The sequence below is a fragment of the Phoxinus phoxinus genome (assembly GCF_949152265.1).
Source record: "Phoxinus phoxinus genome assembly, chromosome: 1".
Lineage (NCBI taxonomy): Eukaryota > Metazoa > Chordata > Actinopteri > Cypriniformes > Leuciscidae > Phoxinus > Phoxinus phoxinus.
Genome location: NC_136876.1, coordinates 39,341,841 through 39,362,340, shown reverse-complemented (window position 1 = coordinate 39,362,340; position 20,500 = coordinate 39,341,841). Strand labels below are relative to the sequence as shown.

The following is a 20,500-nucleotide window of genomic DNA, read 5'->3' as shown; positions in this document are numbered from 1 at the left end:
AGTTAGTTGGATCGAATAGATGGATGGACAGCCACATAGATAGATGTTAGTAAGGAACAGGAGAAAGAGAATAAGGCAACTAAACTGAACTAACCAACTACAGTACATGGACAGGTAGAAATTAGTTGGTTGATTGATTAGTTAGTTAGTTGAATAGATAGCCTCATAGGTAGGAACATGAGAAACAGGAGAAAATAAGGTGACTAAACTGAACTAACCAACTGGATGCACAAGTGGAAGTTAGCTGGTTAATTGACTAGTTAGTTAGGAGGATAGATAAATGTATACTTGAGCTGCACAATTAATTGTAAAAAGATTGTGTTCTCGATTCAAACACCCATGTAATATTCCTAAATAACAACGATTTGCTTTTGTCTATATTAAACCCTTGAATAATCATTTTATTATCGATTACATCGTTACACCCAACATTTTTAAATAGAATGCAACAATTAATATTTTGTCATTTTATTTTGGATAGTTGTCTTCAGACTCGAGAGAGAATCGTGATCTCCATTTGAAATAACAAAAAAAGGTGCTTCTCAGATTATCCAGAATCATATACAGCTCTAATGTATACCATATAAATATGAGTAGGCAACAGGAGAAACAGGGAAAAAATAGGGTAATTAAACTAAACTAACCAACTAGATGGACAGATAGAAGCTAGTTGGTTGAATGGTTAGATAGTTGGATAGATAGAGAACCACATCAATAGTAATTAAGATCAGGAGAAACATAAGAAAATAAGGTAACTAAACTGAGGCCAACTATGAAAAGATGGAAGTGAGTTAACTGGTTAGTTAGTTGGATAGATTGATGATATGCCCATAAACGTTGGTTTGGGAGAAAATAAGGTAACCTAACTAAACCAAACTAACCAACTATATGGAAGTTGGATGGATAGCCACATAAATGTTAGTAAATAAAGGGATAAACAGGAGAAAATAAGGTAGCTAAACCAAACTAACTACATTTGTAGCTATAAATTAGCTTATTGATTGGTTAGTTAGATGGATATCCATATAGGCGTTATAACAGGAGAGACATGAGAAAATAAAGTAACTAAACTGAACTAACCTACCGTACTTGATTGATAGAAGTTAGTTGGTTGATTATTTAGTTAGTTGGATAGATTGGAGGAAAATGATAAATTAAGGTTAGATAGAGATCCAACTAACTATCCGTCCATCTCTGTAATAACCGGTAACTGTGAATCTGTCTCAGGGACGTTTTTTCCAGGGACTGAACTCCCACTGGGACAGGCACTAACCCCTCAGGGGCTGTTTATTACATCATACTGAAACAAATACCCCCAGAGCCAGAGCGGTCCAACACTGTTAACACATTACAATTACATCATCCTCAGCAAAACATCACCTCAAAGTCTGCAACTGGGCACAGGATCTCGAGTTTTTATACCTCTGCCATCCACACTTCCAGCTTTTCTGTCTCTCAAAACTGGGGTTTTCTTGCTCTAACGAAATTAAACAAGTTTGATGTACTAAGTAGACAGAAATATTGTAAACCAAGATATAAATAAAGCAGGTCATTCAGAAATGACCATAGTATTGACAGACCCATGAGCACATTTGTGTTTACAATAAAAATCAGCATTCATAACTCAGTGTGGTTTCTAAATTCACATAATAAGAGGCTAGCCAATCATAACAGAAGTCATTTACATATTGAAAAACAGCCCGTGTTGTCTAAAAATCAGAGACAGGGTGGGAAATGGTCAAAACGCTACAAAGTACACACTACAAACGCTACAGATCTCAAAGATTCATTCGTGATTTCTTTATTCCTTAAATCCTATACTGAGCGAGCCAAACCATGACAAGGGAGAAAAAGAAAAACAACAGAGGAGGAGGAGAAGAAAACATCCAGTGTGAAACTCGCAAGTAAGAGTGAGAAAGAGAAGGAGGAAGAACACTTTACAGGCAGATTAAAAGAGGAGCCAGAAACAGGCAAACGTAAACATTAAGGATCCAAAGAGGAAGTGGAAGCCAGAAAATGAATGGCAAAAAACGGGCCAAAGAGAACGCAGAGGAATGAGGCAGTCCATCACAGTCTCAAGCCAAACACAAACCACTGATATTTATGATGCGATGGGCAGCTCGTGTCCCGGCCTCACCCCCGCAGCTGAGGCCAAATAACAAAGGGAGGAAATCATGGAGAAAGAGGGAATGCTAGATGAAGCAGAGCAGGGGGAGGGAATCTGTGGACCATCACAGACTGAGATCTCTCCCTGCCAACCTGCACTTCTCTCATGCATATCGCCCTGTAATGTCTCCTCCATGTGGCCACCGTGGAGCATTACAACTATAATATTCAGAGTGTATTATATTCAGAGAATAACATTAAAATATAAAAGTTTTCAAAAGTGCAAAGAAAGAATTATCTTATTACTTACGGTGAAAAACAGTAAGTAGGATTTCCCTGCAAATTTGATTCTATTTTTATTGAAAAGTCCTACGTTTATTTTAGCATTATTATTATTATTTTGTATATATTCTAAAATGATATATATATATATATATATATATAATATAACATAAAATACTATAAAACATAAACAGTTATTTCAATAAAATATTTTTTAAAAATATATATATATACACATATAAAATTCTAAAATAATAATTATTTACTTCTGGGTTAGCAAGTATAAATATTATATGTCTTAAAACATAACTTCTTGCTGCATAATGTGTCATTCCACATACTTTAAAAAAAATGTCATGCCGTATACACTAATCAGTAATCATGGTGCTATTCCATTACAAAAACGGTTGACAACAAAAGCGTTCTATCATTAAATCTGTGGTAACACTTCTGAAGGGACGGACTGTGATCACAGGATGCTGTAGAGGTTCAGAGCAGAAACACATGATGCTGTTGTACTGAAAAATGTAATAAGTCATGCTGAGATGGTCTATGAATTATGAATAAGCTCTGAGCAGCTCCTCTTACTACACACAGACCTGCAGCCGCATGACAGACACATGCTAACATCTAACATCCACTGAACACACACCTGGTGCAATTCAACGCCTCACACGCAACTTCAATTCAAAATGTTACATGGTCTGGTAAGATGATAAAAGATATTATAATTTAAGATCACAAATAAATAATCGTAATAATAAATAAATAAAGTTGTCAGGCACCAGGACATAAATTCAAATATACATACATACACACACACACACACACATATATATATATATATATATATATATATATATATATATATATGTGTGTGTGTGTGTGTGTGTGTGTATATATATATATACACACATGTGTGTATATGTGTGTGTATATATATATATATATATATATATATATATATATATATATATATATATATGTGTGTGTGTATATAAATATATATATATATATATATATATATATATATATGTGTGTGTGTCTGTGTGTGTATGTATATATATATATATATATATATATATGTGTGCATGTATATATATATACATATATATGTGTGTATGTATATATGTGTGTATGTATATATACAGGTCCTTCTCAAAAAAATAGCATATTGTGATAAAGTTCATTATTATCCATAATGTAATGATAAAAATTAAACTTTCATATATTTTAGATTCATTGCACACCAACTGAAATATTTCAGGTCTTTTATTGTTTTAATACTGATGATTTTGGCATACAGCTCATGAAAACCCAAAATTCCTATCTCAAAAGATTAGCATATCATGAAAAGGTTCTCTACACGAGCTATTAACCTAATCATCTGAATCAACTAATCAACTCTAAACACCTGCAAAAGATTCCTGAGGCTTTTAAAAACTCCCAGCCTGGTTCATTACTCAAAACCGCAATCATGGGTAAGACTGCCGACCTGACTGCTGTCCAGAAGGCCATCATTGACACCCTCAAGCAAGAGGGTAAGACGGAAAGAAATTTCTGAACGAATAGGCCGTTCCCAGAGTGCTGTATCAAGGCACCTCAGTGGGAAGTCTGTGGGAAGGAAAAAGTGTGGCAAAAAACGCTGCACAACGAGAAGAGGTGACCGGACCCTGAGGAAGATTGTGGAGAAGGACCGATTCCAGACCTTGGGGGACCTGCCGAAGCAGTGGCAGACTGAGTCTGGAGTAGAAACATCCAGAGCCACCGTGCAGGAAATGGGCTACAGGTCCCGCATTCCCCAGGTCAAGCTACTTTTGAACCAGAAACAGCGAAGAGAAGCAGCACTGGACGGTTGCTCAGTGGTCCGAAGTACTTTTTTCGGATGAAAGCTAATTTTGCATGTCATTCGGAAATCAAGGTGCCAGAGTCTGGAGGAAGACTGGGGAGAAGGAAATGCCAAAATGCCTGAAGTCCAGTGTCAAGTACCCACAGTCAGTGATGGTCTGGGGTGCCATGTCAGCTGCTGGTATTGGTCCACTGTGTTTTATCAAGGGCAGGGTCAATGCAGCTAGCTATCAGGAGATTGTGGAGCACTTTATGCTTCCATCTGCTGAAAAGCTTTATGGAGATGAAGATTTCATTTTTCAGCACAACCTGGCATCTGCTCACAGTGCCAAAAGCACTGGTAAATGGTTTACTGACCATGGTATTACTGTGCTCAATTGGCCTGCCAACTCTCCTGACCTGAACCCCATAGAGAATCTGTGGGATATTATGAAGAGAAAGTTGAGACGCAAGACCCAACACTCTGGATGAGCTTAAGGCCGCTATCGAAGCATCCTGGGCCTCCATAACACCTCAGCAGTGCCACAGGCTGATTGCCTCCATGCCACGCCGCATTGAAGCAGTCATTTCTGCAAAAGGATTCCCGACCAAGTATTGAGTGCATAACTGAACATAATTATTTGAAGGTTGACTTTTTTTGTATGAAAAACCCTTTTCTTTTATTGGTCGGATGAAATATGCTAATTTTTTTGAGATAGGAATGTTGGGTTTTCATGAGCTGTATGTCAAAATCATCAGTATTAAAAGAATAAAAGACCTGAAATATTTCAGTTGGTGTGCAATGAATCTAAAATATATGAAAGTTAAATTTTTATCATTACATTATGGACAATAATGAACTTTATCACAATATGCAATTTTTTTGAGAAGGACCTGTGTGTATGTGTATATATATATATATATATATATATATATATATATATGTGTGTGTATATATATACACTACTGTTCAAATGTCAGGGGTCAGTAAGATGTTTTGTTTTAATTAATATTTTTATTTTGCTTTGTTGATGCATAAATCTGATCATATGTACCAGTAAATAGATTTATTATTTCAAAGAAATGCTGTTATTTTGATCTATTCATCAAAGAATCCTCTTTTTTTTTCATCACAGTTTCCAGAAATGTTTCTTGAGCATCAAATCAACATATTAGAGTGATAAACACCAGTGAAGACAAAAGTGTGAAAACTAAAAAAAAAAAAACGGTAAGCAGTCACTAAACCTAAAATATACATTTTAAGTCTATGGACACATTCAACTAGCCTCACACGTTTCTTGTCTAGTCACATTCAATTATGAATTACATAAATTACGTAAATGATTCATCCTACTGTACATTTTTCAATTCAGAATGACGACATTTGAGTAGTTTGAATCACTAGATATTACTGTTGGCCATTTAACATGTATATCATAAGACAGTTGGCAAATATTAAAATGCTTAGCTACTTACATCTTACCTCGCACTCATTCGCATTTAAAAAACTAAAGCGGCGTGCTGGAATTCATGTACCGTATCTGTAACGGTAAGCCCCGCCTTCTTTGATTTAATTGGCCGCCTCAATCATTTTGACATTGACGAGCCCTGTTAGACCGCCAAAGTAAACCAGCCTCAAATTTTTACTTTTAAAACTTTTTTCCATCCTAGCAGCATCCAAGAGTATCAAATCAAATCAAATGACCATATCTATGACGTTTACAGCCTTGAAATGACCCCGTGTTGCACAAACGCAAACCCTTTATCATCAGTTCTGTCTATTTCTGCATGTACGTTTCCTCACCTGCTCTCGTTATCCAGGAACACGGAGCTGCTGCTCTCGCCCAGAGCCTCGCTGACCGGGGACAGGCAGAAGGGCGAGGAGAAGGTGTCCGAGTCCGAGCCGAGGGTGCTGTCGCGGCTCACCTCGTCCGCAGAGAGCTCGCAGGAGCCTTCATCGGCCTCTTCCAAAAGCTGCTGGTTCTGTAAAGGCGGCTCTTCATCCTCCTCTTCCTCAGGGGCGGGCGGCGGGCGAGAGTGGCTCCGGTGGGCTCGCCGTCGGGGGTTGCGACGGACGGGTGAGCTTTCGGGCGTGATGTAACGGAGCGCCTCCTCGTCCTGCCGCTGGATGCGGGAGTTGGGCACCCAGGTGAGGATGAGGGTGGAGCCGAGGGTCTCGTCTTTCTCCAGGTGCACACACAGGTAACCTGAACGAAAGAAAAAAAACTCTCAATCTGGCAGCCTCGAAGCTGATTGGCTGACTTGACGCAACTTGCCGGGTCACGGTGTGCTGGGATTATTAGAGGCATCAGATCTCTGAAAGAGTTTTATTCGAGGCATGTTGTAGCAAGGCTACTTGTTAACTAAACATCCACAACACTGCATCACTTTTATAGATTAATATAAAATAATCAAATATTAATACAATTGCAAAAAAAAGACTGAATCTACAGGTTTAGTGCAAAATAACAAGAGTAATCTGTAACTATGAAAAAACATCATATTGATAATATTCTTTTTACACAAAAATACATTCACAAATGTATCATGATTTCACAAATATGTATTTTTTATTTAAAAGATTAAATTCTATCTGGATTAATACTGTAAACACATTTCTAAGTTTGACACAATTAGTGACAATAAACAGTGAAAAGCAAGTTTACTTCTGTAAATAAATTAATAGCCTACATTTACTCAGCAAGGACACATTACATTTATCGAAACTCGAAAGTGACAAAAATGATTTATGGTGTTACAAAAGATTTCTGTTTCAAATCAACGCTGTTTTTTTAAACTTTCTATTCATCAAAGAGTCCTGGGAAAAAAAGTATTACGGTTTCCACAATAAACATTAAGCAGCAAAACTGTTTTAAAACAGTGATAATAATCCGAAATATTTCTTGAGGACCAAATCGGCATATTATTATGATTTCTGAAGGATCATGTGACACTGAGGACTGGAGTAATGATGCTGAAAATTTGTCTTTGATCGCAGGAATAAATTACATTTTAAAATATATGAGAATAGAAAACATCTCTTTTAAAATGGTAATAATATTTCACAATGTTAAAGTTTTTATTGTAATTCTGATCAAATAAATGCAGCCTTGGTGAGCATGAGAGACTTCTTTCAAAAACATTTTTATAATATAATGTATAAACAGGTGTACTGTAGGTTGTGTGTGTGTGTGTGTGTGTGTGTGTGTGTGTGTGTGTGTGTGTGGTACCTGGGTGATGTTCAGGCAGTCCAGGCAGGGGCTCGGCCGGGTGCACACACACATTGTTCTTGGAGAAGATGATCTCTCCATCCAGCACGGTCCGTGATCCCCCCGTGCCCACGTTAAACGTCAAAAGGTCTGAGGCTTTGGATGATGCACGTCGCAGGAGTCGACCGAATGACATCTCCTCCAGTGAGCGCTCACTGCTCCCATCCTCTGACAAAGCAACAAAACGAGAACCAAGCTTGTTCATTTTCCAAGCAATCAGACATTTCACTTGCTGAACAATAAAAACAATCAAATGAGAGTGATTTAGAAACCAGAATATCATAGAGACTTGGGGGGTGGTAACTTTTGAACACCATAGAAGAGTTTATAAAATATATACAGGGCGTCCAAAATCACATACTATACGAGTATGTACTACATTTGACTTTGAATTGGAATTTACAGCAAGACCTTTAAAAAAAAAAGTATGTTCTATATGTGACCCTGGATCACAAAACCGGTCACATGTCGCACGGGTATATTTGTGGCAATAGTCAACAATACATTGTATGGGTCAAAATTATCGATTTTTCTTTTATGCCAAAAATCATTAGGATATTAAATAAAGATCATGTTCCGTGAAGATATTTTGTACATTTCCTACTGCACCCTCAGATTCCAGATTTTCAAATAGTTGTATATCGGCCAAATATTGTCTTATCCTAACAAAACATACATCAATGGAAAGTTTATTTATTCAGCTTATTCGTGATGTATAAATTCAAAAAAAAATTACCCATGTGACTGGTTTTGTGGTCCAGGGTCACATATAGTATTAATATGGGAAGTATGAATTAAATTTGTATGAACAACAACATCCACCATCTTGTTACTGTCACGTGATCTACCAGCGGCAGTTAAGTCGCTTCACTGTCATTCACAAATCCTCTCCTGTGGCCTCATGGGATATAAAGTGTCCATCGTATGCACACTTCATAATCTCATAACCGGAAGTAGTAGCCTAGGTCATGCGGGGACTTTTTGCCTACTCTTTTATGAGTAATGAGTATTGTGAATTCGGAATTGTTAAAAATGTAATGCTACTCTTTTGGCATACAGTTTTTCGCATACTATATAGTAAGGAAGCATTTGATTTCAGATTTAGCGATAGCAATGTGCTAAACACTCAGAACAACCACGTAGCAACACTTTGGCAACCACCAAGAACACTCTAGCACCGCAGAGGCGATCTACTAGGTATCATCTAGGTAGGTATTGAATTATTTGAGCCCATAGGATACTAATGATCAAACAGATGCATAAAGTGAAATGATGATCTTATATGAATAATGTCACCTTCTTGAAACTGCATGGATAGTTGTTGTGAGTAAGTCACACATAGACACACCTTAAAACAAACAGACACACAAGTGTGCCAACTCACTGAAGAAACCCAAAGCTACAGCCGTGCATGTTATCTGTTCAACAGACGGAAGTGTAAGTTACCAAATGTTTTAAGAAAAAACAACCTTTATAAAACACTTGATGAACCTTTTTTTTTTACCAGACACTGCCAGAGTCTTAATATGTTCAAAATCCAACAAGCTATTTAAGAAGATGGCAACTTCACTATGGCAAAATGCTATACCTCACCTACATTTTAGACACTACTGCCAATTCTTGCATAACTATACATTTTTATGACCATGTTAACTGAGACTGAGACTATATTGAATAATTTGAGGTACCACTACTGCACATTTAAAAAACAAAAAAACAAATCCAAGTTCAGGATGTTCAGGGCATGCGTCGCGAGTGAGCGCTGTGTTTGTGTTTGAAGCTCCGTCGACTTGATTCATAAATCGTTGATTTTGTTCTTTACACTAATTTAGAAACGAGCATTTTCTATTTTTCCAGCGTGTGAACATATCTCCGATACTACTCTCTATAAAAAACAATCGGATTGCTTTGATATCGCTAGTTATATCCAACTTTCCGAACTTCCGTTACTATCTCTAACGATAGCCCGCTAGCATTGCTCGCGTGGCCTCGCCTATCGACCGTCTTATTTACACTCGAATCACTGAAATCGCTCTGTTTGTGTTGGAGTTTGTGTTTGTGCTTCGAATCGCTTGTTGTGTTTGAAGTTTGTGTTTGTGCTTGTGCTTCGAATCGCTTGTTGTGTTTGAAGTTTGTGTTTGTGCTTGTGCTTCGAATCGCTTGTTTGTGTTTGAAGTTTGTGTCTGTGGTCGAACCGCTTTGGTTGTGTTTGGAGTTTGTGTTCGAATCGCTTAACTGTTAACGTTAACGTTAGTTTGTGAGCGTGTGAACATATCTCCGATACTACTCTCTATAAAAAACAATCGGATTGCTTTGATATCGCTAGTTATATCCAACTTTCCGAACTTCCGTTACTATCTCTAACGATAGCCCGCTAGCATTGCACGCGTGGCCTCGCCTATCGACCGTATTATTTACACTCGAATCACTGAAATCGCTCTGTTTGTGTTGGAGTTTGTGTTTGTGCTTGTGCTTCGAATCGCTTGTTTGTGTTTGAAGTTTGTGTCTGTGTTCGAACCGCTTTGGTTGTGTTTGGAGTTTGTGTTTCGAATCGCTTAACTGTTAGTTTGTGAGCATGTGAACATATCTCCGATACTAACGTTACTCTCTATAAAAAAACAATCGGATTGCTTTGATATCGCTGGTTATATCCAACTTTCCGAACTTCCGTTACTATCTCTAACGTTAAGTTAGCCCGCTAGCATTTGCACGCGTGGTCTCGCCTATCGACCGTCTTATTTACACTCGAATCACTGGAAGGATACGGGTTCTATCCATGATTTCAGTCCTAAATTAGTAGTGATATTGGTAGCATCACTGCTAATTTATTGTTCATCTGTCATAATGGCGAATATATCGGATGTGTGTCTACCTCTGAGTGCAGGTGAGGACACGTTTGAGCTGCATTCGGTGCGGTTGGAGCTGGAGTCCGTGGAGAAGCAGATCCGTGATCTGCTGGGGAGGCAGGCCGAGCTGCGAGACCGACGATCAGCGCTTGAAGCATCACGCGCCGATGCTCACAAGTCAGTGGTTAGTAACTTTTCGACTCCGGCCTCCTCTACTCCGTGTATTTCTCTGCACAGGACCCGAGCACCCCTGGTTTCGTTTACCCCGACACCGACACAGCACCATGGACCCTGGATGATGCCACAGCGGAAGACACGAGCCAGGACCAGAGCAAGGACCTCTCCGCCCCTCCCGGTCTTCGAGATCTCCACCCGGAACCGCTTCTCCCCTCTTCGCGAGACGGAACGCGACGACGCTGTGATCATCGGCAGTTCCATGGTCCGGCATGTCCGCGCTACCTCAGGTAAAGGTATGGTGCGCACTCACTGCTTTCCTGGTGCTCGTGTTCTCGATGTCGCTGCGCAGGTCCCCGAGATCCTGAACGGTGACGAGCGCGTCGGAGCTGTCGTGCTGCACGCGGGGGTGAACGACATCAGGCTGCGGCAGACGGAGGTTCTGAAGAGGGACTACAGGAGCCTGATCGAGACGGTACGCAGAACATCGCCTGAAGCAAAGATCGTCGTGTCTGGACCGCTTCCCACGTACCGACAAGGACAAGAAAGGTTCAGTAGATTGTTTGCACTAAATGAATGGTTGATGTCATGGTGTAATGAACAGAGACTGCTCTTTGTAAATAATTGGAATCTGTTTTGGGAGCGACCTAGGCTCTACCGTGCTGATGGCCTGCACCCCAGCAGAATCGGAGCGGCTGTTCTGTTGGACAACATCTCCAAGACGTTACACACCATATGACTAGTAAGTCAAAGTCCAAATCACATTCTTTGCTGTCCCAAATTAATTGATATAAGTACCAGTGTAGAACACTTTATAGAAACTGTGTCTATTCCTCATTTAGTGAGGCCAAACAATAAATCTACTGCAGGATCTAAGAAAAATCTAATTGTGATTAAACCAGAAAATCTCAATATTAGTGAACAAAAACAATTTCTAAAGCTAGGTCTTCTAAACATTAGATCGCTTACACCTAAGGCGGTTATTGTAAATGAAATGGTCACTGATAATAGCTTTGATGTACTCTGCCTTACTGAAACCTGGCTTAAACCAAATGATTATTTCGGTCTTAATGAGTCCACTCCACCAGGATACGGTTATAAGCATGAGCCCCGTCTGATTGGTCGTGGCGGCGGTGTTGCAACAATCTATAGAGATATTCTTAATGTTACTCAGAAAACAGGCCACAGGTTTAATTCGTTTGAAGTACTTGTTCTAAATGTTACGCTCCTAGATGTAAGAAAGAAATCCCTATTATCTCTAGCCTTGGCTACCGTATATAGACCGCCAGGGCCTTACGCTGATTTCCTAAAAGAGTTTGCAGATTTTCTCTCAGATCTATTGGTCAATGCCGATAAGGCAATAATTGTTGGAGATTTCAACATACACGTTGATAACACAAATGATGCGTTAGGAGCTGCGTTTACAGATTTATTAAACTCCTTTGGGGTCAAGCAAAACGTTAGTGGTCCCACTCATCGTCTTAATCATACTCTAGATTTAATTATATCATATGGAACCGATCCAACCGATATAGATATTATACCGCAAAGTGATGATGTCACTGATCATTACATGGTAACTTGCATACTACGTACGGCTGAAATGTGTCATGTTGCGCCACGTTATCGACCAGGCAGAACAATCCTTCCAACCACTATAGATAGATTCTTGAATAGCTTACCTGATCTATCTCCGCTCCTCAGTGAACCCAAACAAACAGAGGAACTAGAGGAAATGACTAGCAGTATGAGCACCATTTTCTCTAGTACATTAGAAACTGTTGCACCAATTAGATTAAAAAAGGTTAGAGAGAAAACTAAAGCACCATGGTACAACAGTGCTACGCATGTTATCAAGAGAGAAACTCGTAACTTAGAGCGCAAATGGAAACAAACTAATTTAGAGGTCTTTAGAATCGCGTGGAAAGACAGTATGTCACGTTATAAAAAGGCTCTAAAAGCAGCCAGGTCTGAGCATCTACGCAAACTAATAGAAAATAACCAAAACAATCCAAGGTTTTTATTTAACACCGTGGCTAGATTAACAAATAAACAGACATCACCTGAACAAAATATTCCGTTACATTTTAATAGTAATGATTTCATGAATTTCTTCACTGAGAAAATAGAAAGCATCAGAAACACAATTGTAAATGTACAATCTTTGACAGCGTCTTATGATTCAGCCTCAATTATCGCCCCTCAACATCAACTACAGCGCTTTACAACTATAGGACAGGAAGAGCTAAATAAACTTATTACTGCATCTAAACCAACAACATGTTTATTAGATCCAATACCCACTAAACTACTGAAAGAAGTGTTACCTGTAGTGGAAGAGCCTCTTCTCAATATTATTAACTCGTCTCTATCTTTAGGACATGTTCCAAAAACATTCAAGCTGGCAGTTATAAAACCTCTTATTAAGAAACCACAATTAGATCCAAATAACCTAGCAAATTACAGACCCATTTCAAATCTTCCATTTATGTCTAAAATACTAGAAAAAGTTGTGTCCGCTCAACTGTGCTCTTTCTTGCAAGAAAACGATATCTATGAAAAGTTTCAGTCTGGATTCAGGCCACATCATAGCACAGAAACTGCGCTGGTTAAAATTACAAATGATTTACTTTTAGCTTCTGACCAAGGCTGTATCTCAATACTAGTTTTACTCGATCTTAGTGCTGCGTTTGACACTATAGATCATAAAATACTCTTAGATCGACTTCAAAATTACACTGGTGTTCAGGGACAGGCATTAAGCTGGTTTAGATCGTACCTATCAGACCGTTACCATTTTGTCCATTTAAATGGGGAAAAATCAAAGATAACGTCAGTAAATTATGGAGTGCCGCAGGGATCTGTATTAGGCCCCCTGCTATTCTCAATTTATATGCTGCCACTTGGTAATATTATAAGAAAACATGGAATAAGTTTCCACTGTTATGCTGATGACACTCAATTATATATTTCATCTAGACCAGATGATAACACTAAATTATCTAAAATGACAGAGTGTGTTAAAGATATAAAATATTGGATGACGTGTAATTTTCTTCTATTAAATTCAGATAAAACGGAGGTATTACTGATTGGTCCAAAAAACTGCCCACAAATCCTCTTACAATACAACCTTAATCTAGATGGACGTCCTGTTACTTTATCCTCTACAGTAAAAGACCTGGGTGTTATACTAGACCGCAACTTGTCTTTTGAAAATCATATTTCAAATGTCACAAGAACAGCCTTTTTCCACCTTAGAAACATTGCTAAGCTACGTAACATGCTCTCAGTTTCTGATGCAGAAAAGTTAGTTCATGCATTCATGACCTCGAGACTAGATTACTGTAATGCTTTATTAGCTGGTTGTCCTGCATCCTCCGTAAACAAGCTACAGTTAGTCCAAAATGCAGCCGCTAGAGTTCTTACTAGGTCAAGAAAATATGATCATATAACACCAATTTTATCATCTCTACACTGGTTACCTATTAAGTTCTGTATCAATTACAAAGTATTGTTACTGACCTATAAAGCCCTAAATGGTTTAGCTCTTGTGTATTTAAGAGATCTTCTATCGCCATATATTCCATCGCGCTCTTTAAGATCGCTAAATTCGAGGCTTCTGGTCGTACCTAGGATATCTAAGTCCACTAAAGGAGGGAGGGCGTTTTCACATCTAGCTACTAAACTCTGGAATAGCCTTCCTGATACTGTCCGAGGCTCAGACTCGCTCTCCCAGTTTAAAACTAGATTAAAGACGCATCTCTTTAGCCAAGCATTCACATGATGCATCTCATACCTTTTATACTACAGTTAAATCAGATCAAATGCATTCATATTAAGAACAGCAGCTACGCTAATTATTTCCCATCTGCCTTTTTTGTTGTTATCTCGGGACGCCTGTCCCGAGATAACTCAAATAGAGTTTGTCAGCTCCAGTTAGTATCCAGCCTCTCATGGAGACTTCAGATGCCCCAACGCCTGTGATGAGACGACTCGACGCCTGTGAAGAGACGACCCAACGCCGGCGATATGTTATGCCCTAAATTTCATGATTAACTAACTGTATTTTTGTATGTATATTTTTGAAATGCATTTTCTGTAAAGCTGCTTTGAAACAATGTGTATTGTGAAAAGCGCTATACAAATAAACTTGAATTGAATTGAATTGAATGTTAACTCAAGATCCTGCTTCTGTTTGTGCTACAGGCATGCATGCTTCCTCAAATACTGTTCGAAGCGATCAGAACTACTTGGGTCAGTAAGCAACAACCCGGAACAATCTAGCAACCCTATGGCAATGCACTAAAAACTAGAACATCTTAGCACCCACTATTCACAAATGTAAAAATGCTATAAAAAATGTATTTGTCATGCCGCAGGACTGTTTAAGTGCACTGCAAAAACACTAAAAGGTGATTAAAAAACTTTCAAAGCATCTAAAACATACATTCATATTTTGAATTTAAAAAAAAAAAAAACACTGCAAAAAAAAAAATAGGTAGGTTATGTCAACTGCTCAAAAAAACGAATTATGCAACATTCAGAGTCATCCATCACTCGTGACTTTCTCAATCTTCCTCTTCTGTCTTGTGATCTTCCTCTACCGGAAAGGCAATGCTCATTTGTGCTGATTAGAGGTCAACTTCCTGCCACAAAACCAAACTATATGAAAAGCTAAAATCTCATCTACAATAGTTTCTAATGGTGAGAAACTTTGCAAATTATTATGAACCATGAAATAGCCTGAAGAGACTCATTAAAGGGGTGGTTGATTATGATTTCACTTTTCTAACTTTAGTTAGTGTGTAATGTTGCTGTTTGAGCATAAACAACTTCTGCAAAGTTACGACGCTCAAAGTTCAAAGCAAAGGAAGATATTTTCTTTAAAATAAATGGCTTTTTAAGGACTACAACAAACGTCTGGTAGCGACTACACGACATTCCTCCCGGGTTAGTGACATCACCAACCCTAGAATTTACATAAACGCTGCCCCCCTGGACCGCAGTTTATAGATTATCATGACAGAATATATGATAATCAATGACTAGAAGATAACTACACATAAGATACATCAATTAATCAACTAACCATTCAGAAATGTCCTGTTGCTTTTACATGTTGTCACTTCATTATTGTCTGACTGCGGTGGACCTATATGCAAAATTCACTTTTGCAAGCTGTTTGGACATAAATGTGTGTTGGCAGTGTGTGTACACAAACACCCAATAGTGATAAAAATCCACTCACTCCTTTTTTATTAATCCCCATAAATCATAAGCAGTGTCTCCCAACGACCTGTTCTCAGAATGCGGCTTTAGTGACGTCACTAAAGCCACAGGCCCCGCCCACGAGTGTTGACAGACACTGCCGTTTAAACATAGAACCGCCCTGATCGAGTTCACAGCGAGTTGTACACACAGCCGCCATTGCTACACTGACGAGAATGTCTCCCAAGCGTTGTTGTGTAGCTGGATGTAATCGACATAGCTCTCTCTATTTACTCCCGAAATCTGAGGCAGCCGCTGAAGACGAGGTGGATTCATTTAACGTTAGTTTTCAAAGAAAATGCTCCCTCAACTACCGAAATTCGTTTATGTAACGTTACGCACTTCTTATACTGAGTTTACTCAGCTCTTGGTGATTTTCTGGAGTAAAACTGACGCTTCATCTTTTGTGTGATGTACAATAAACTTTATTAAACTCATCAGTATATTTTTAATCATCAGGACGGGGTCTGCAACAGCAGGCTTGTAGGCTATTAATAGTGGATACATACAAGCAGATGACAAATACGTTATAATAATCGTAATTAAACTAAACTATACCTGTTCCAACTTCATACAGCATATATTCTCTGACACCGTAGGCATTATTGTCCGACTCCGGTTCGAAATGAACACCGTTACTGAGAGTTTCTGATATTATTATCATCATCATTCCGTGAGATGAAATTGTCCTGAGACTGAGTGCGATCTCGTGAGGCTCCGCCCCCTGTGCCGTGCAGCAGCAGCTTATTTGCATTTAAAGGGCACAACACTAAAACAGCGCGTTTTTCTGAGCACCAAAAAGTGACAATTTAAACATGCTGTAAAAAAAAGATCTGTTAGGTATTTTGAGCTAAAACTTCACATACACACTTGGGGACATCAGAGACTTATTTTACATCTTGTGAAAAGGGGCATAATAGGTCCCCTTTAAAGGCTAAAAGTTTTTTTAAATTTTCAGTGCATAGGTGCGTTCCATTCGACCGTAAGTGGACTTCACAGGGTATTCCACCATCTTAAAGTCGGCATGAAATCAAAATTGACCCTATTTACTTTGTTAGCGGATATTACTAGTCTTGTGGTGAACAATTAATCCGTGCAAGTTAATACACGGGAAAAAATTGTTTGCTGAAGTTATCTTTAATCAAAGTCTGAAAAGTTACTTCCGGGTCTGGAATGGTTCTTTTTCTGATGACATAGGCTTGACGACTTGGGTTGGTTAATCGCTTAACCACTCCCCTCAACCCGTTACTCTGCTATGGGCGGGAGATGGAGAGGAGGAGCGCTAAAGTAAAACCCTGCCCTCTGTTCAATATTCCCTTTCACTCGGAAATGCGTCACAACACTTGAGAAAAGTCGTTTGCTACTTCCGGTTCACGCGGACTTTAAGTGAGATTCCAATCCGAAGGGAGCGAACATGTTCAGTTCGAACGAAGGGCACTGCGCACGGCATAGGGAATAAGGGAACATCGATACATCACTTCACAGGAAGTGGAGAGCGATGATCACCCAACTGTCATTGCGCGCACCACGTCATCACCTGTCAGAACTGTGTACTTTAGAGAGCCTAAGTCCCGCCCCTCCGCTTCTGAACTGTGCCCTGAATTACACATATGATGTTTGTCAATTTAAAAGATAATTATGAAAGTAAAGAAAGTCGCAGTTTGTCATAAAACAGAAGAGTAACATTTAGTTTTATGTGAAAATCGCTCAATGAACTACATCTCTCGTCTCGCACTATACGTCACCGTTGCTCGTGTGTGTGCAGTCTGGTACAAAACACTCAGGCATCACGGCGTAACTTTACGATTATAACGTAAGACTATAGAAAAAATGACAGACGTTAGCTTCAGTAAAGTTAGCTTCATTCATTGAGTGAAAAGGTATGACGTCACATATGCGCCTTTTCGGTTTGTAATTACGTATTTTCACAGTCTTAGGCTATACCTCAACAGTTTTACATCAAACTGTGACTTTCTTGACTTTAAAATGTATCTTTTAAATTGACAAACATCATATGTGTAATTCAGGGCACAATTCAAAAGAGATCAAAATATTTGCTGTCTCTCGCCATTGACTACCATACAATATTTTTCCGAAATAAGGTCCCATGGCGGTCAACTGGAAGGGGAGGGACTTAGGCTCTCTATACGGCTGTGCGCGGGAAGAAGGCGCACGAGACCGCTATGCAATTATATGACCATTGATTAAAAACACATATAGTTAACCAAACAAAAGTTCATTTTCATTTTGCATGACAGTTACAGCAGGGCTTCAATTCTGTTAATAGTCAAGTAATAGCAGCAATAGTCATTAAAGTGTATAATAAACATACGGTTTTCATTATATAGTACTCAATGTTTTTTTTTATTGTATAGTGTACATATTTTAAATGTGATCGTAAATAAAAATGTAAATATGAATGTAGTCCTATATATATTTATGTTATATCATAATCTGCGCGACCCCGTCGTTGACTTTCTTTGATGACGTTTGCAGGGCGTTCCAAATGAGCGGTTATTGTCAGTGAATTCCACTTCAACTGATATACCGCGCTCAGGGAGTAGGGAGCAGTGAACACTGCGTAGGGACCCTGTCGAATGGAACGCACCTCATGTCTGTGTGAGGTAAAAGGACGCGAGCTCTTGAAGCTCCGCCCCCTCCGTGTTGGGAGGCAGCAGCTCATTTGCATTTAAAGGGACAGACACAAAAACGGTGCGTTTTTGCTCACCCTCAAAAAGTGACAACTTTAACATGCTATATAAAAATATCTGTGGAGTATTTTTAGCTAAAACTTCACATACACACTCTGGGGACATCAGATATTTATTTTACATCTTGTGAAAAGGGCATTGTACCACCCCTTTAAAACAACCAGTGAAAACTCCAGAAAACACTTCCTGAGAGAAACTCAAACCTTGATAAAACAAATTAACAAATTTACCAACACACTTGGCAGGTTTGGTTTGATTAAAATGAACTCTAGTGCGATTGCTTTGTTAGCGCGGTTCATTTCAATGAGTGTGAATGCCATTCGAACCTTGGTGTGCACCAAACAAGTGTGCCTTTGGACAAGTCTCTTTGTTCCATGTCGTTGCGTTCATATTTCAGTCAAATCGCACCAGAGTTTGTTTGGAAGCGGGCCGAGACCCAAATTTTTACATTTCAACTGAACATCGGTGCGGGTCAACTGAAATATGAACGCAAGCAAAGGGCCAGTCCAAATACCCACACTTGAGAGCGCATAGACGCAACAGGACGTAAGTGTGCAAGACTGTCCCGGGTCTTAAAAACGCCAAAGCTCATTGCCCTTATTCTTGAATACCACCAATACGCATCCCATCATGCATCAGGTTCAGGAACTCACATGCCTTGAAGATGTTGAGGAAAACATTCGACTGCAACTTAAATTAATTTGATATTAAAACATAAAGCTTTGCACATGTTATTGGTGTAAATATGAATGTTTTGTACAACTTTTGCAACTGCTTTTTTATCAATTAATTAGAAGCACCACTAAATGGTGTCCTCTGTTACATAGGGACTTACTGACCAGACATTCAGTTTGATGCAAAGTATTGAAAATCAAAATAAACACTTGCATTTTTACAACACTGCAAGTGTGTCCCATCCAGGGATGCACGATATAATATCGGACACCATATCAGCATCGGTCTTACATGTTCATTTTTAATGTTATCGTTATTGGCCCAGTAAGAAAATTTGGCTGATAAATTAGCCTAAAGCAGATAAATAATTAATTATTTCCTTAAGCTGAGACACTCCAGAAGCACACTGTTCACCATGATGGTTTTGAATTGCTTGAAAATTTGATTGAAATCACTTCAAAAAAGGAAATATAAGGTAATTTCAGGGAAATTAAGGAAAAAAACAAGTTCGTCTAGAAAGTTTAAGACTTGAGAGTTCAATTATCCTGTATTTCTACAGGGACTATTCAGGTGGATTCATAGCCGCATATCATATGGCTATAATTACAGTGCAAACACGACTCCGGTGAATAAACATGCCACATTATGACACTACAAGACTAGCAGACATACAGGCCAAATCAGGAGAAAGGGATTGTGTACTAGTATCATGAGTGTAGAAGAAGAGCATGTGTTGTTTCTCCTCGGCGCTGTCAGCACTGCTGCAATCTCAAACTCCATAACAACAGAGTCACCAGGAATGCACGTCAAAATCTACACAGAAGTTCATTTGGTGTCTTGCTTTCAAAAATCAGATCAAACAAAATGCACAATAATATTCCTAAAGAAATCATAGCTCACCCAAAAAGGAAAATTCCCTCACGTTATTCCAAAGATTTAGGACTTGTGTGGAACACAAACTGAAATCTGACGAATGGCCATTGTAATGATTCAAATCAAAAAGGAAATTGAGACTTTTTATCTCACAATTCTGACTTTCTTTCTCACAATTGTGAGTTTATTTCTTGCAACTGGAAGTTATCAACTCGTAATAGCCAGTTTACATCTCGCAATTCAGATTTTTTTGTTTTCGCCACGGAATAAAAAATTTAAATGGCAATTGGGACTTTATTTCACAATTATGGCTTGTTTTTTCCACAATTGTGCGCTTTTATCTAAAAATTTTGACTTTTCGTCTCAGTTAACATATCGCAATTGCAAGCTAACTCCTTGCAATTTTGAGTTTATATCTCACAATTCTGAGGGGGGAAAAAACTCAACATTTTGAGAAAAAAGTCCA

At 38.8% G+C, this 20,500-nt stretch overlaps 1 protein-coding gene across 2 annotated transcripts in view; it reads right to left on the bottom strand.

The window, feature by feature from the left end:
* tbc1d16 (TBC1 domain family, member 16) overlaps positions 1-20,500 on the bottom strand; it is a 35,852-nt gene that overhangs the window by 13,813 nt on the left and 1,539 nt on the right. The window contains exons 2-3 of one of the 2 annotated variants that reach the window (XM_079631035.1): positions 7,446-7,652; positions 6,020-6,422 (exon numbers count right to left, since the gene is read on the bottom strand). In XM_079631035.1, coding sequence (XP_079487161.1) covers positions 6,020-6,422; positions 7,446-7,620 — 578 coding nt within the window. In that variant the 5' untranslated portion in view covers positions 7,621-7,652. Of the gene's footprint in view, positions 1-6,019; positions 6,423-7,445; positions 7,717-20,500 lie in introns of both variants that reach the window. The other variant, XM_079631034.1, reaches the window with a different exon arrangement.